The 18,825-nt window shown below is 36.1% G+C and overlaps 1 protein-coding gene across 3 annotated transcripts in view; it reads right to left on the reverse strand.

The window, feature by feature from the left end:
* Positions 1-18,825, reverse strand: part of LOC119083016 (protein eva-1 homolog C-like) — a 316,459-nt gene that overhangs the window by 207,093 nt on the left and 90,541 nt on the right. For all 3 annotated transcript variants that reach the window (XM_037192653.1, XM_037192654.1, XM_037192655.1), the window contains exon 3: positions 2,615-3,059. In XM_037192653.1, the coding sequence (XP_037048548.1) occupies positions 2,615-2,747 (133 nt within the window). In that variant the 5' untranslated portion in view covers positions 2,748-3,059. The remainder of the gene's footprint in view (positions 1-2,614; positions 3,060-18,825) is intronic.

Genomic DNA, 18,825 nt, shown 5'->3' on the forward strand with positions numbered 1-18,825 from the left:
CTAGCAAAATCGGATGAGATTTACTCGATTTATGTGCAAAAAACACTTAGGGCCGAGTAGCGGCCTTAGTCCAAGGGCCCAAATTTTAAACTTTTTTCGCCACGTTCTTTTCGGTATTCAATTACCTTCCATAAAAAACTAAATCTAGCAAAATCGGATGAGATTTACTCGATTTATGTGCAAAAAACACTTAGGGCCGAGTAGCGGCCTTAGTCCAAGGGCCCAAATTTGAAACTTTTTTTGCCATCATTCTATTCGGCATTCAACTATCTCTCAAATGAAACAAAATCTAGCAAAATCGGATGAGATTTACTCGATTTATGTGCAAAAAACACTTAGGGCCGAGTAGCGGCCTTAGTCCAAGGGCCCAAATTTGAAACATTTTTTGCCATCATTCTATTCGGTATTCAATTATCTCTCAAATAAAACAAAATCTAGCAAAATCGGATGAGATTTACTCGATTTATGTGGAAAAAACACTTAGGGCCGAGTAACGACCTTTGAGCCCTCCCAACAAGCTCGCGTTGCATCCTACACAAAAACAATGTTCAGCAACTTTGTTCTACTCGTCAATACCTTTCATTTGATATATCACAAGCAGCTATTACGTGCGTATTTCGGTAGATATCGTCGAAAGACTGAAAAACACCTATAGGGCCCTAGCTCTGGAAGGGCCGACCCTACCATGCCCATTTTCGAACTTGACCTTACTTTTGTCGATACCAATCGGGGAAAAAAAGAATTTTGAAAAAAGGTTGTGATTTGCTCAAGCTAGAGGGGTCACGGACGGACGGACGGACGGACGGACGGACGGACGGACGGACATTTTTTTTATTGCGGATTCGTCATCTATGAACATAACCAAAAGCTTTGCCCTTACTGTCTGCTTCCAATTCGACGTGTTACAAACGGCATATTAATCTTATAAGCCCCCAGTACTTCGTACGGGGCTAAAAAACCTAATTTTGTCATGCAAAAAAATAAAAATTGACAAAATTGCCGACCACAAAAATATGTCGTCGATTCTCATGCATTTTTTATGCATAGCAGAAGAAGACAGGATCAAGCAACGTAATATTTTGTCTCACATAAAAGTTCAACTTTCTTGTAAGACAAATATTACGTTGCTTGTTCCTGTCTTCTTTTGCTATGCATAAAAAATGCATATAAATCGACAACATATTTTTGAGGTTGATAAATTTGTCAATTTTACTTTTGTTTTCGAGATCTCAAAATTGTTTCTTCCCCCGAAGTAATCCATGAATCGTCTGTATTCAATTCTTTTTGCATTGAGAACTACAACTCATACTACAATGTTAAAAAGCGAAAAAATCCACTTTTAGGAGTTTTTGGTGTAAAGTGGATTAAATGGATTAAATGGATTAAATAAATTTAATACCATTTTTCAAAAAAAAAAATTTCCTATACCTCACGAGTACTTAAACGAGCTGGGGATCGTGCAAATCTATTTTTCATGTTTCAGACACTACTTTCAACGCCCTCAGCATGTAATAGTATATTACTTCCGAGGTTCCAAGTTGTGTATTTGATAAGTGGAATGTTACAGCCCGATCCGAAGGGGAGGGCTGTATTCCCCACTTGTCAAATAACAACTTGGAACCTCGTAAGTACAATGCTTTACGTGATTAGGCAATGTAAATGAAAATGAAACATGCCGTAACACGTAAAATCCATTACATAACTAGGGATAAAAAGTCTCGTTTTTCGTGTGTCTATTAACCTCGGCGACGACTCGGAACAACAACATTCACACGAAAACTCTATTTTTCATTGATACCTAGTTAACTAGTTATATAATAGCAGATTACTATGCCAGGGATAGCTCGTATCCAGATGAGTAAAAATACTTCGGGTTGAAGCCCTTGGTGGATCCGAGATATCAAATTATTTCCCGTAACCGGGTGAACCTTCGCAAATCTAAAATTAATCGTGAAGTATGGTGATTAATCATGGCTATTCACTGATTAACCGTGTGTACTCTCAAAAGTCATGTCGCTGATCGCTGCATTCTCCAAAATAAGGGTCCAACTGACCGTTGAAAAACCCTGATCGGGATTTGCAGGGCGTTGTCTAGCAGTGTTATTCGGTTACGCATCAGACCTCAGTTTGTTAAACGTCATTCAGATTTATATGTCGGAATTTGCTTCCGCTGTTTTTCAGCTGGTTCACTCATACAACGATAACTGCTTACACTGAGCGAGTTGTAGTGGTAAATCCTTAAAAAGAAGTATGGTCAGGTTTGTGTGTATGAGTGGACCAGCTGAAAAACAGCTGTATCAAATTTCTATTTAAATTTCACTGACGCAAACCGTATCGAAGTTATGGTTAGACATTCCACTTGAATTTGTATTCATCACTTTGCACGCATAATATGTATTATAAATACAGTCGATATACGGGGAGCTTAGTATAAGCTTAACAACTTAAAGAACTGCCATACTCGCCCCCCCCCCCTTCCCCTATCATCGTTCGTTCGTAGCATGCTACACAAAATAACATTCCAAATATTTTTCGATTACAAAATCCCATAAAAAAATGGATTCGAAAGTAAAAATAATAATTTTGGTCTTACATCTAAATGTTATCAACCTACCTAACGGATCAACTCGATAAACCATTTCGGGTATAACTGGGGACGTCAGGCACATAAAAATAATCCATAACAGCAAATGGTAATGTAACCAAAATCCTTGGACAGTAGCCATTTCCAAATGGGTCATCCACATCACAAACAGTATGTGAACGTTTTTTTTGTGTGTGTTTTGCTGGTTTGGTTCTTTTGCTTCTCACTCAATTTTTTTTCTCCTTTTTTTTAAAGTTAAAAACCGAAAAAATATTTTATCACCAAAACACTATGACACATTTTGCGCACAACTGGTGTTTTTGTTTGATGGATTTTTTTATGGTGGTTTTTCATTATCAATTCAAACGTTTCGTATGACACTGCGATTTTTTTCTCTTCCTCTCTCTCTCTTTCTCTCTGTGATGCTGTTTTTGTATCAATTTTCGGGTTTGTATTTATCTTTCGCACCGAAAATCTGAAAAACACAAAAACAAAATTGGTAAAAATGTAAATGTTTTTTCTGGCTGCTTTTGTTGTCATTTAATTTGATTTTTGCGATGCATTAAACAGAGTGCATTGCATAACGGGAAGGTCTATTTCATTTAATTAACTTTTTATTTAACAGTCAAACTGTGACCGAAACAAACATTTTCACGTTGGGAAATTGTTATTTTATTCAGCTGCTGAATTTTTTTCGACAACGTTCTGATTAACGGTAATGGAGTACTTTTCAACGGCATTTACTGCCACTGTAGTGTATATAAATCTAAGTCGACAAATCGGTTTTTATGCCATCTAGTCGTAAATGCTTGTGGCCTCGTAACATTATAAGTACGTATCTAGAGCCTAATAGAGTACTTTCTGTGCCTTAGAATCATAATTCGACGTATTTTGTCACTGTGACGAAAGCAGATTTTTTTCAGGACACGTCTTAGGCTTGTCCTAACGAGACGAAGCAGACTAGTTCTGAGAAATTCTACTTTTCGTCACTTGTGACGAAAAATACTATTGTACTCGATGTCGTAAATAATAATTCCGTTACGAGTGATGAAAATACTCTCGTTACGAAAAATACTAATACGAAATTCCATTCCCGGACAAAACGTTGTTCCTCACTTATGCTAAGAAGCTTTTTTAGCGAATGAGAGGTTTCCAGTACGAGCCGGAAGCGAGAAAACAACTATTATACGGACACAAGGCAGACTCAGTATCCCTACTTCCTTTCTTCTTTTTCTTAATCAGCCCGTCGATATCCACATCCAAAACAATTATATTCAGCACAGTTGAATATTTTGTTGAAGCGGGACTAATACCAATGTGTAACGTAGCAATATAGACTTACAACTAAAATGCAATATTATTCAGCTGAGCAGGGCATCATTCTCATCTATCTTGTACATAGTACAACTCAATAGACAATAGTACTGTTCAACAGTACAATAGTACTGTTCAACAGTACAATAGTACTGTTCAACAGTACAATAGTACTGTTCAACAGTACAATAATGCTGTTCAACAGTACAATAATACTGTTCAACAGTACAATAATACTGTTCAACAGTACAATAGTACTGTTCAACAGTACAATAGTACTGTTCAACAGTACAATAGTACTGTTCAACAGTACAATAGTACTGTTCAACAGTACAATAGTACTGTTCAACAGTACAATAGTACTGTTCAACAGTACAATAGTACTGTTCAACAGTACAATATTACTGTTCAACAGTACAATAGTACTGTTCAACAGTACAATATTACTGTTCAACAGTACAATAGTACTGTTCAACAGTACAATAATCGCTTCGCTCTGGCCGTAAACTTCCCACTCGTATGAGCTGTCTATTATTCTGTTTGATTGCCTTTTTGTTACATCAGAGCAGATGCGAAGCTTGTTTTGTGAATGTGGAACAAGGACTTTTTCACAAAATAAAAAAGTGCGATAGATGTTCCTCTCTTACACTTTTGCGTAAAAAAAGGAAGTTCTCCGGTACTTAATATACCTTCACATGGTGACATGGTAATAAATGAACTTAATTAGTTTTTGGTTCATCGTTAAAAATAACTCAGTTTACCAATATTTTCGGTAAATTGGTACCACTCTATAATGGTAAAGGGATTAAAAATATTTGTAAAATGAGAAATTTATTGGTAGACCGAGAAAAAATAATCCCTCGATTTCCCATTCGCAAAACCTTCAATCGTGAATAAAATGTCACGACTCGTGTGAATTACGGCCCTCGCTTCGCTCTGGCCGCAAACTTCACACTCGTAAAATTTTTACAATATTCTCTTTGATTCATTTAATTCCATGAATTTAAAAAAATCTTCAGAAATTAATTGAGATAGTTCATCTTATTTGCCTGTAAAATTTTTTAATCAAAGTGTGCTAATTTGATAACAGGCATTTCGTTGGCGTAAGATCCGTAAGAAGTGGTCGTAAGGGAAGTAAAAAACTACTTACTTGATAAATGACAAACAACTTGATAGTCAACTATCAAGTTGTTGGTCAACTATCAAATTTGATAGTCAACTATCAAGTTGTTGGTCAACTATCAAATTTGATAGTCAACTATCAAGTTGTTAGTCAACTATCAAATTTGATGGTCAACTATCAAGTTGTTAGTCAACTATCAAATTCGATAGTCAACTATCAAGTTGTTAGTCAACTATCAAATTTGATAGTCAACTATCAAGTTGTTAGGAAGAGATGTTTACACGTTAGAAGATAGGCATCGAATAATGAAATTATTCTTCCTTCTAGTTTCATGCACGTCGAAAACAAACTTATATGATTTACCCACACTACCAAACAAAATCAAATTTCATCAAAGTAATCTTTTTTAATTGAGGCTATGATCAACAGTATAAAATCCAATCTCGGATAGCTTCCAGATCCTTAGTCCTACATAGCCCATCTTCGAACTTAGCCTCGGGATTTTAATTCCACAAATTTAAAAAAAAGATTCAGCCAAATTGGTTGAAAATTACTCAAGTTATCGTGCCCTCAACGATTTTTTGTTACCCACATTTAACGTTTTTCATAGCATTTCATACATTTTCAATCACAGTTAACCTTTTTGTTACCCACATTTTTCGGTATTTTCTGGTGTAAGACCCTGACTTTCAGTCAAGGGAATTAATACTGTTCAACTACCATGAAAAATGTACTGCTATACTGTACAAATTCGGGACAAGTACAATTGTTAACGTAGCAGTACAATCTACATCTTATCTGCACTTAGTGTGGTCAGTATGTAAGTACATATATGCGGAACGTAATATTGAGGTGTCTCGTAAAATAGCTGTGCACAGTTAACACCCTCAATTTTTTTGCGTGCACTGCTGGATGTGGGCCTCTCATTTTGTCTGCCAATCTGAACGATCGATTGTCATTTGCTGCCAGTTTGTTCCCACCATTTGCGTGATCGAGTTCGTCTATCGTTCTGGTGGTCTGTATATATGTGGGTCAGTAAACGCAAAGACTCAGCTGAACTTTGTCATAGAAACCAGCCATCGTAATACAGGCGCGGATCCACCTATGTGCGGTCGAGGCGGTCGCCGGGAGTCAGAAGACGATTTTTATATGAAAAAAAAAAATTCAAAACGAAAATCGCCCAGGCAAAAATTTATTGTCTTCCAACCGCCCGAGTCAGAATAAAAGCTGGATCCGCCCCTGTCGTAATATATTCCTATTATATTCCGCGGTCAGGATGTTGTCTTTTTCGAAGATTTTAACATTATCAACTCTGTTGCTCTTCCTACATTGCTCCTTGCACATCTCAAATTGTAATAGAGCAAAACGACACATTTTTTGGTATTAGCTACGAAAAAGACGTTCTTTATGTGGTGGGTGCTCTATTCATCTAACGAAGTTTGTGTGTGCTCTCGGAACTGTTGTTAAGTTGTTCAAGATCCGTTAAATTGAGAGTTTCTTTTGAATTAACACAGAAAATAGTTTCACAGAAAAAAATCGTGGTTTTAAAGGTTCACGTGGGTGATGTTCCGTCTCCTGTTTTTGTAATTCGTTAAAAGTCGGCTATCAAATGCAAAGTAGGAACTGACTGAACAAAAAAATGTTTATTCTCTTTGGCCGGTGTAATAGAATGGCACCAGCTTCAAACCGTGGTCTGTCACCTCATGACGACTTGATATGCAGAAGCTCGGTGCTCGGTTCACTGCAAAATCAATTTAAAATATGTCACAAAAGACAATATAGTTCCTTCGTTCTTCTGACTGAATTCTATAATCCAAGGAAAAAATATTCCTCGAAATATTTACGTTAAATCCATGATTTTCTTCTGTGAACCTTTTTACAAATAAATTGGCTGTTTTAATCAAAAAGTTAAACTTAATATATACACCCTAAGCGAAGCATGCATCTACTGCAGTTTGGTACATGTCTACATTCCATGTCGTTTAACAAGCTTTATGTATATATCGACAAAAGACTCCAACGTTCCAATAATTCTGTTGGTGGCTGCAAACGAAAAAGTGCTATTCACACAATGTGCGAACAGCCAAATTATTATACAATGTGCGGATAGTCGCTTCTTCGCCATTCGCACATTCTGAAGAAAACAGTGTTTTCTCAAGGACAACCAATAGTGGATTTCGTCAAAGGTTGAATTCGATAGGATCAAACCAAGGATATTCCTTACCTAATTTACATAAAAGGATGAATCCAACCAAACACCATTGTACTCAAAAACCACATATATGGGAAGTGAAAGCATTGCCAATTTTCCCATTTTTTCAACAAGGGAAGTAGTAGACAACCGTTTTTTTGATTTCTACCGATAGATCTCTGAATGCACTAACACACCAGTGGCGTCAGCAGCCTGACCAACGCTGGACTTTGGAGCCACAATATTGTCAATTTTACCATTTTTTCCCATTTTTTTTTTCATTTTTTCAACAAGGGAAGTAGTAGACACCATTTGCAGTGGCACTTGAATAATTCTAAAAAAAAACTTGAATTTCTTTTTCGGAAATTTTTGCAATTGTTTCCGAATTATTCATAATTTGTCGGAATCAAAATATCCCAAAATAAACCTTGGCCCGAGTTTTGTGCTTCCACTTGACAGGAGATATGTCGGGTCGAGGCTTAAATTATATTATAGAGATATCCAGAGGCGCCTCTAGCATACTGAGCGCCCTGGACCACTACATTCTAGCGCCTCGTTTTTTATTAATTTTATTTTGTAAATATGTTTATAGGTCAAAATTTATTTGTAAGACATGCGTTTTCGACTACAAGCAAGTTTTTACCAAACATTACCCTTGATCATATCTGATTCAGTCTTTCAGCATTGAACAAATACCCTGAGAAAATTTTTCTATCCTTCATCGATGCTTAGCTAAAATTGCGGCCAAAATTGACGTGTATTTCATTTTTGTTAATATCTTATCATCATAAATGTATTCGTTCGAGCTGCTCTGAGAAAAGTGAGCATAACGAAATTTGCATAAACTGCTCAGTTTTCTCAGAGCTGATCAAATTGCTACAAATTGTTGAAGCTAACAAATTCTTGAAAAAGGATTCTGGTGGAAAGATACCATCAAAAGTAAACTAAATTCCAGTATTTAAAAAAAACGCCTAAATGCATGCTTCGTGTCCTGCAGCAGGGCATGCAGGACATTTTTTTGAGATACATGAAAAAACTAGGAATTCCAATTAAGGTTCAAAAACTTATTTTTTTAGGGACTCCTTTATAGAGATTTCTGGTATTCCAAATCTTCGATTTTCGTCATTGTTTCAATTATTCGGTGAATTGTAGCTGTTAGAGCAGCCAGCCCCTTCGTCGATTCACATTTAACTGCGCGAACAAAAAAAATAGTGTAAATGGATCTAGAGACGAGGGGAAAACCTCTGGGCATAGGGGTGGCAAATCAATTTCTATTGCCTTTCAATTCCTTCAATTACCGTATTAATTTCGTTTTGTCGGATCTGCACTTTAATTCCTATTAATTTCTAATAATTCGACGATATTTTCTGTTACTATCCAATTCACTGTCTACTTTTTAGAAACAATTTTCTAAAATTTTTCTTTACTATTCTTTATTTCGATAATTTACTAAGATATCCTTAAAATTTAACGAGAACTGTCGATATTACTGCAGTTTCGGCTGCCGGAACATCCGGTAATTAATAAGAATTGAAAGAAATACTAGAAATTGAAGGAATTGATAGCAACTGATGGAATTACAAGAAATTGACTGGAAATACGAAAAATTGAAAGTAAATGAAAGTGAGTGAACTGAACTTATGCAGCGAGTGTGAAGATCAAGTTTATTTTGCATTCGCTTAGTTCTTTCGTTCATCGTCCTTATCGGCATATCCTTTCATTTACGTTCAATTTCTTGTATTTCAAGTTAATTTCTTGTAATTCGTTCAATTTCAAGTATTTCGTTCGATTCCTATTAATTAGCGGATGTTCCAGCAATTCCCTCCAGTATGTGTAATTGATTACGCGAGTAGTTTTCCCCTCGTCCAGAGATTATGATCTGAAAAGTGTCATTAGATCAGCAAGTAAAGTGTCTTGAGTCTTGACGATTCTTATTATCATTACAGTGTTTCTTGTGTGGTGTATTTTTCCAACTGTGCTCTACATCATTTTTCCTCAGTAAAAATAAAGTAAATGTTCACCATACAGTGTACGAAAGATGTCAGTGTTATCATAGGAAGGCCGCGCAGCGATTTTTTTTTTGCTTTGACGCAACATCACATGAATTTTCGTGCAAAGTATGAAATTTCTGTTTGCATATTTCAGCGCCCCATTTTCCCAGCGCCCTGGACCATGGTCTCTATTGGTCTCTATGAAGAAGCGCCACTGGAGATATCACCTAAGCCTCTATTGGGCCTGTTGTGCGTATAATAACTATAGTATCTACTGAAACATAGGCTGCACGCGAACTTGAAAAATATCAATTTCTAGCCGAAACGTCATGTTTTTTAGACAAAAATGCAGATGGCTCAGCTCAACCGACAGCATAAAGCTTGAGATAGGTTTCATTCGCCAGCACAAAAGGAGCACAAAATTAGGTCCAATTCTAAAATAATTAACCTACCTGCTAGTAAGCGAGTTTGACACTTGCGCTGAGTTGCAATGCGAATTACGTGAATTTTGTTAACAAAAAACTAATTATCCGAAGAACATCCCGAATCAGTTAACTCGTTAGAGAATTTTAGAGGAGAAACAATTCAAACAGCAAGCAAGGTGACATTTGTATATTACTACCATGCACTTGTGCATAGCGAAGAAGAGCAATCGTAATAGCTCATCGTTAATGTCGTTTGAGATGTCAAATAAGCTGTCATTTTCACAAAGCTGACCACAACAATGTTGAAAATATTTATTTGAAGCTGTCATTGTTTGACGTTAGCTTTGTGAAAGTGACAACTTATTTGACACTATTTGAGAGAAGAAACCGCTATTTGACACTGATCTGTTTTAATTGTTAGATTTCGTGTTCAAGTGAATTATCCTAGTTCACTAGTTCTAATTCAGTTAATACATTGACTCAGTATACCGGTCAGTCTGAATGTGACATCGTATGGAAAAGAACGTTTTCTAATAAATTCTCTTATATTTTGTACTCTTTGTGTTCATCTATCGCTCCTGGAATTACGAGAAATCCAACAGGTTATGGGCCCAGGAAACGCGGATATTGCGGAATTCAAGAATTTGTGAAATTGAGGAGATGTAAAATAAAAAAAAAATTGTAAGACGATTGTTTTACGGCTATCGGAAATGGTACACGATCAAAATTTATACACGATCGGAACTGGCACATGATAGACAGCAAAGAAACGATTGGAATAGGCACACGATCGCAGTTGTAACACGATCGGAATCAGGCACACAATCGGAATTATCATACGGAAATTGAACGTGGAATCGAACACGGAAAGAGAACGCGAAATAGTGACGATGAGGAGCTGAAAGTTTTTTTTGAAAATGGGGAGAATTGTATCGAGAAAATTCGGAACGGAAAATCAGAAGATCACTCGTAGTTTTACAGAATTGGCTATGGTGATGTCTAGAATTTGTTGACGAATTCTTCAGTATTGATCGATTGGTTCGGAATTGGTTATGGTCCTAGAATTAATCATGGTATTTAAGAATCGGTCATGGAAGCTGGAATTCGGAAATCAACAATGGCGTGAATTAGTCATGGAAACTGGAACTACTTTGTGTGACCGTGGCAGAAATGAGAATATGGAAACTAAATTAGAATGGAATGAAATAAACAAACAAAATTGAGAGTTAGACATGAAGACACGGAATCGACGATATCAATGGTGTTGGGAGAGGCGCACGCCTTAGTCCAGTTGATATCTGTACAAAAAGCTACATATGGAAAAGGTAGCTGGAATTGGCCACAGCAATTTGGAAGGAAATGGAAATTGAAACATGAAAGAAAATGCGAATTGGACAGATCGAAGAAGTCTTCAACGTCTAGGGGGTGTATTAACTGAATTAAGGGGGTGTGTTAGATTTCGTGTTCAAGTGAATTATCCTAGTTCACTAGTTCTAATTCAGTTAATACATTGACTCAGTATACCGGTCAGTCTGAATGTGACATCGTATGGAAAAGAACGTTTTCTAATAAATTCTCTTATATTTTGTACTCTTTGTGTTCATCTATCGCTCCTGGAATTACGAGAAATCCAACATTAATTACCTAACATACCTAATTGACCTATGTGAGATAGCCGAAATTTACCAATTTATTGACATAATTAACGAGCTTCATTTTATTCAAAATAAAAATCGCCCAATCAACAAATGAACACAGGAGCTAAATGTTCCCTTTATATACACGTGCTTTGTGCCGAATTCTTAAGGTCATCTGTAGTCGTGGGACTCCTGCAAAATTGCATTTTTTTGAACAAAAAGCATTTCTGCAACACAGAATTAATTATTGTTCACTCTGTGTGTGCACAGTATATAAACGAGACTTGTTAATCAAGTCTCAACTTCAAAAGAAACAACAAATTACAAAACAAATACATCCTTTTGCTCCATATATATCGTGAGCAAGACTTTTCCACCATTTTACCAATTCATCATGATGAATGTTCGAAGCAAGTTTGAAACAAGTATCGACCATCTGTATGACTCCTTAATGAATAGCAATGGCTTTGATTGCAAATTGACACTATTCATCGTTGGAAATATAAATGTGATTGGAATGGCAGAATATAAGAAGACGAATGGAGTGAATTAAACTCAATCATTATTTTTGCTGGTATAACGAATGGACGGCGGTCAGTTCGTTTTTGAATGTATATGCTACGGTTCACATGATTCGCTTTTCGAAACCCCAATTACTGTATCAAAACGAATTTCGTTTCATTTTTGTTCTTGGTGAATTGTACATCATAGTCTGTAAAACGGTCATTCATTCCAGATGTTCTGCTACTACTATAATGTAGTTCGCATACAGTACAGACCATATAGAGAACAGGAATGTTAGTCGCTTTTTCGGATTACAAATAAATTATCAAAAAGTAGAAAAAGGTCAAATTGATTAGAAATGATTAATGGATTCGCATATTTCATTGAAATTTTTTTCCTTCTTCGTCTGACCAATTGCATCATCTACCATTCCATACACACATACACAAAAGTTGTTTAGATTATGTTAAATTATTCATTATTATGATTTACTGTTCAAGTTTTCGGTCGCCCAAAAGTCTATTTTTTAATAGAATTTATTGTCCAGCAATTCACCTTCCCGCAGTGAGTCTCCTTATCCCACTGTGAAGAATATATCATACCCATGTGTGGTATTTAGTTCGGTAACTTTTGGGCATGATATAATGTATCAGACTTCAGATACGGAAAATATACACGAAGAAAACCGCAACGTCTACTTATGTGTTTTAACAGGGCACTGCTGGCATAATAGTCTTGATAAATCCGAAGATTATATAATGAAATCGTACAGAGTCCAAAAACACCAGTGAATTCCCATCTCAGTCATCAAATCAGGTGATGGAATGATATGAAAGTTCACTTTCATTTCATTTATGATTCAATAGACCTATACATGCAAAATGGTATATGACGTACTTCATAGAGATTGGTAATCTATTTGCCTCTGTCGCCTTAGCGTGATGAGACGTGACGTATTTTACAAAATTGTATTTCGCTCACAGAGTACTCTTTGTTGAGTGGAAACTATACTTAAGATGCTTATCACATTGTCTCACATTGTTGTAGGGCACATGTGATTTAGTAAAAAAAATGGCGTTGACGTAATTTGATTATTAACATGGAGTTGAACGATCAACAAACAGATCGAAGCCCAATAGTATGTCAATCAATTTAACCAAAATCCAAGTCAGGAATGAAGAATCAAAAGTTAGAGCAACCTTCAACTAGTCTGCAAGATGATTTTGAACCAACCGAAAGTCTGTCATCAAATATATCCAAATCGTCAAAAGATAGAACAGTTCTTCTGAAAAGTTTTTCAAAATTGGTTTGTTCGTTCCTGAGATATCGGAGACACGCCCTTAATGGTGTTGCCCACGATATGTGCGAGGTGTGATTTATACCGTTTTCCTCCATGCAAAAAAAAAACGTCAATTCACAATACCATTTTTGAAAACTTAAACAAATTGACAATTCAAGTTAGAAAAGTTATATTTTCTCCCTCCCCACACAGGAGAGGACTTTCCTCAATAGAAATGTCAATCGTCAACAAAACGCAATTTTCTCATGGCCTATGGAGGGGAGAAAATAAGGTAGATCTTACCGCACATATATTCTCACTGTGTAGGACACACAGAGAAACCTCTATTCACTGTGTCTCACTGTATCATGAACAATATTTCTTTTTTGAAATATGTTATGCAGGATCTCATCAGCCGTGTTTTTTGCCCATACAAAATCATATTTACAATGTATGAACGCGAGGTCGAAGTATACATTTGGTTAACCAGTTTTCATAATATAAGTTGTATTGTATATATGTGCAGGTCTGTAGGTAAAGGATCATTGTAGACCGGTCCATTCAAGAGCAAAGTACAAAACTTTCAATTAACTGGATGGAAAGTTTCTATATAGCTGCCAATGAATGTTATGCTCGAAAATTATATAAAAGCGAAATTGGATAATGAAAATTCTCTTGTAACATTTTCGTAATTATCATCTTGTTATACATTGCAATGGAATTGAAATACACCCCAGAGCTAATTCAAAAGTTCTTGACCCTCTTTCAATGGAAGAGTATTCATACAATAGCGGTGCCCTTTTTGTTCTCCAGACTTTCTTTCATTCTTTTTTCTTGACGAAAATTTCCATTCATCGCAAGAAATTCATTTTTTTTTATCGAACTGGCAGACAAAACTTTTGTACCGTCCGATATGATTGTTCATAACACATCGAATATGCATGTAGCGTACGCCCTATTAAACATCTGTTCTATTCTCGATATCTGAGACGAGTCTGTACTAGTTCAATGTACCAACAAAAATACGACTTTGTCTGACTGAACATCATTTATTAATAGAATTACTACAAAAGGAAAAACGAATAAATTTTCGGCATGCTTAAATATAGACGTTTTATTGCACACAATTTTACACAGTCCCTTTTTGCATAATGAATTTTATTTAGCACATACTCCACACAGAAAACAACGACATTCTTTGTGTTTCCGAATTTCGAAAATATATATCCTACAGTCTCGTTAATATATCCCCCTCGCGTCCCCCCCGTCCGATCCCATTCGAAATTAAATGCGAGAGAAGAAGAGAGAGACTAAAAGAACCAAAAAAACAAGCGTCCATAAATTTGTCAAATTGTCTTGTCTTTGCCCGTTTTGCCATATACCGCACAAGAACCACAACCGAACAAGTAAAACCTCTGCGATAAAAATAGAGAAATTTTAAAAATTTACGAACAGATAAGTGAATTTAGTAATCTTTTCCATTTAAAATGTAAAACCACTTTTAAAACCATTTCGGTTGGTTTTCCCGAAAAAGTGTTTGGGATAAAAACCTTTTTAAAAATCAATTTTTGTTTGTCTCTCTCGCTTTGTGTATGGTTCATCCTTTTCGATGTTATCCTTATGTGTGTTACATAAAATGTAACTTGTATGTACTACACAGTAGATGTTACAAAAGTTTTTAGCCCCGTACGAAGTACGAAGGGGCTTATAGGATTACGATGCCGTGTGTAATTGATGGAATTCGAAGCAGACGGTAAGGGCAAAGTGTTTGCCTATGTTCATAGATAACGAATCCGCAATAAAAATTTGGGCCGTCTGTCCGTCTGTCCGTCTGTCCGTCACGTCGATATCTTGAGTAAATCAAATCCGATTTCAAAAATTTTTTTTCCCTGAAAGATAGTCAAAATAGTGAGGCTAAGTTCGAAGATGGGCATATTCGGGTCGGCCCTTCGTGAGTTAGGGCCACCTAAGTGATTTAAGGTCTTTTGGTGATATTTATTGTAAAATGAACGAAGGAAATGTAAATGACACGGCAAATGATAGGTATTGTCAATACCAATCCAGGAAAAAAAAGTTTTTTAAAATCGGGTGAGTGGACCGTGAGTTAGGGCCTTAGAAGTGAAAAGCTACTAGGGCCCTATGTGTATTTTACATAGAACTCAAGTAAATTTCATTCGTTTTTCGTAATTTTTGTGTCATTTGGAAGGTAATCAAAAGCCGAATAGAATGTTGTTGAAAAAAAAAAAAAAATTTGGGTCCTCGGACTAAGGCCGCTACTAGGGCCCTATGCGTATTTTACATACAACTCGAGTAAATTTCATCCGTTTTTCGTAATTTTTGTTTCATTTGAAAGATAATCGAACACCGAATAGAATGTTGTTGAAAAAAAAAATTAAATTTGGGTCCTTGGACTAAGGCCGCTACTAGGGCCCTATGTGTATTTTACATATAGCTCAAGCAAATTTCATCCGATTTTCGTAATTTTTGTTTCATTTGGAAGGTAATCAAAGGCCGAATAGAATGTTGTTGAAAAAAAATTAAATTTGGGTCCTTGGACTAAGGCCACTACTAGGGCCCTATGTGTATTTTACATTGAACTCGAGTAAATTTCATTCGTTTTTCGTAATTTTTGTGTCATTTGGAAGGAAATCAAAGGCCGAATAGAATGTTGTTGAAAAGAAAATTAAGTTTGGGTCCTTGGACTAAGGTCGCTACTAGGGCGCTATGTGTATTTTACATATAACTCGAGCAAATTTCATCCGTTTTTCGTATTTTTTGTTTCATTTGGAAGGTAATCGAACACCGAATAGAATGTAGTTGAAAAAAAAATTAAATTTGGATCCTCGGACTGAGGCCGATACTAGGCCCTATGTGTATTTATACTCAATAAATTAAAACTTTAGGTCAATTCCAAATTTGTGTTACATTTAAAAGGAACGTCGTACGGGGCTTCGTAATTGCGCTATGCGCAATTTTTAAGACGTACACATTTCATAAGAATTTTACTTTACCGACGTTTACGGGCGCAGTAGGTTTACGGTAAGAGTAGGGCGACGGACGAACTAGGGTCACGTACGCAATAGATGTACGGGTTTGTACGGGGCTCAGTCGCAGCAAACGCTCCGACTGTTCTGACGGCTCGTTTTTTGTCAGACTTTTTTTTGTTCGTTTTTCTGAAATTCATTTGCGATGTTTTTGTATTAAACACACTAAACCATTTGGGATAAATTAACTGGGTGGAAAATGTTTGTTTTTAAATTCGTTTTTACTTTAATCCAGCAATGATTAAATATAAAGAATTTGGAATGAAACAGACATATGTGAATGAAATTTGATGTACGAACGTTGTAAAGGCTAGTACACACCGTGAGACCGTGTAAAATGCTCGAAAAATGAGCTTTTACATGCTACATGCGTCGAAAACCGTACCTTTCATGTTTCAAGCACTTCTTTCGACGCCCTCAGCATGTAATATATATTAATATATATTACATCCCAAGTAGCATTTCAGAAAAAATAACTTATTCGTTAGAATAACGTTGTAGCAACGTTGTCACAACGGTTTTGCAACCGTTGTTGCCCGGTTATAGTTTAACCTAGGTCAATTAACCGTTGGATAACAGTTAAATAACGAAAAAGTTAAAAATTTAAGGTAGAGCAACTATAATTTTTAATAATTTTTATAATTTTTTCTCAGACTGACAAAAACAAACATTTTTTTTCTTTCGAGAAACTTCTATATGTGACGTCACGATCCTTTGTTTCGCAATATGCCGTTCAGACTGTGTTGTGATCAAATTCAAATTATTTTTTAGTTTGAATTTGAACACGCTGATATGCACATGGTTGCGAGCAACAAAGGTGCACTGATGAGTCTTATAAAGACGAAATCAGCGTAAATTTGTAGTTTATTGTGTAATATTGTGATCGGTTACATTTTCTGGAGTGTTCGAGGGAGGAAATGTTTGTTTTACCTTTTGGATTGTGTCATTAAAATCGTTTTATAAAATTGTCGTTTTCGGGGAATTTTTTCCCGAATAAAAAATTTTAATGTTGGAACAATAAGGCGCGTAACATTTGTTTTGATGTCGTTCCACAGTACTCGAAAGAGTTTTCTTTTCGTAGAGTAATTCACGGTAAAGAAAATTTTTAAATATAATTTTTAACTTTTTCGTTGTTTAACGGTTATCCAACGGTTAATTGACGTAGGTTAAACTATAACCGGGCAACAACGGTTACAACGGTTATTTTAACGAATAAGATATTTTTTCTGAAATGCTACTTGCATATATGCATCTGTTGCCAAGATTGGTATTTTGACGTGTAGGACATTATTGCCCTAGCCGAAGGCGTGGGCCATAATGCCTACACGTCAAAATAACAGTCTGGCAATAGGTGCATATCATATTTTATCTGTCGAGAACAGATATGTCGAGATAAACAAAAACTCCCTAGAGGGATAAGCTCGAGATTATCGTTCTAGACAGATAAAATCCATTACATAACTCGGGATAAAAATGAAAAGTCTCGTTTTCGTGTGTTTATTGACCTCGGCCACGCCTCGGATCAACAAAAATCACACGAAAACTCTACTTTACATCTTTTGATCCCTAGTCATGTAAAATACTATTACATCAGGTTTACAACTTGCATTTGACAGATGGTCTGAATGAATATACTTTGTCTTAGTATACTGTTTGACGATCACATGGTGCAATGAAAGTGCCACTAGACCATGAAAAAGAGTTATGCCACCCCCGGCCCATTGGTGTAGAGCTGTTTTATGTGTTTTATGAGTCTTGGGTTTTCAAACTTCGTTTGTAGCCCGAACGCGAAAGTGTCTGAAATCTATCGTCTACGTAAATAACTATTGGGAATTCGTACGAAAACAAATGCCTTCCCAAAAGTGCTCCTGCCACCCACATTTGCTTCATTTACTGAATCAAATTCTCATCAACGCAAACATATTGCATTGATCGCTCAGTGCTTTGCTAAACTTTCATGGCTGTGTTCGCATATTATCGAATCGTAAATGAAGCGAATTCGATTTTATTTCGATCAAATTAGGCGAACGATCCAATGACGTCTGCTGTAGCCATAACAAATAACAAAAACTTTTTAGTAGAAAAGTTCGGTTGAAATGTTACAAGTGGAAGACGAAACATAAGGAGAACGAAATTTACAGGCAGACTTTCGGTTTACGTAAAATTTAAGGTGAAGAATAATAAGAGAATAATGTCCCTGTACAACGTTTACTGTACTGTACACACTGTGTGCTGTGGTGCAAAGAAAAGACGGGAACTTAAAGAGGTATATCGAGGGATTTAACTTTTTAATTACACGGCTCAGTCAAAGCATGAATGCTGCAGCTGCTCCACAGGTTGTTGGATTTCCGTATAATAAGCTAATTTATGATGTTGACCATTGTAAATAATAAATTCAACTTTGAAATGAAAAACACTTCAATCAATCTCAAGATGCTAATTTAAGTGCGGTGGATGGATGATTCGGCTAGACAAAAAATTTGTCTGGCTTGTACATCCTTCAAACAAACAAAAAATGAAACTGTGCCACGAGACGCATTTTTGAGTCGTTTACTCGACAGACCTATTTCAATATAGATTCCTAGCGCTCAAAAAACAAACGTACATACATGCGTCGAAAACCGTACTTTTCATGCATCAAGCACTCCTTTCGAAGCCCTTAGCATGTAAAATCCATCACATAACTTGAGATAAAAATGAAAAGTCTAGTTTTGTTGTGTTTATAGACCTCGG

This window comes from Bradysia coprophila, unplaced genomic scaffold (assembly GCF_014529535.1).
Source record: "Bradysia coprophila strain Holo2 unplaced genomic scaffold, BU_Bcop_v1 contig_538, whole genome shotgun sequence".
NCBI classification, from domain to species: domain Eukaryota; kingdom Metazoa; phylum Arthropoda; class Insecta; order Diptera; family Sciaridae; genus Bradysia; species Bradysia coprophila.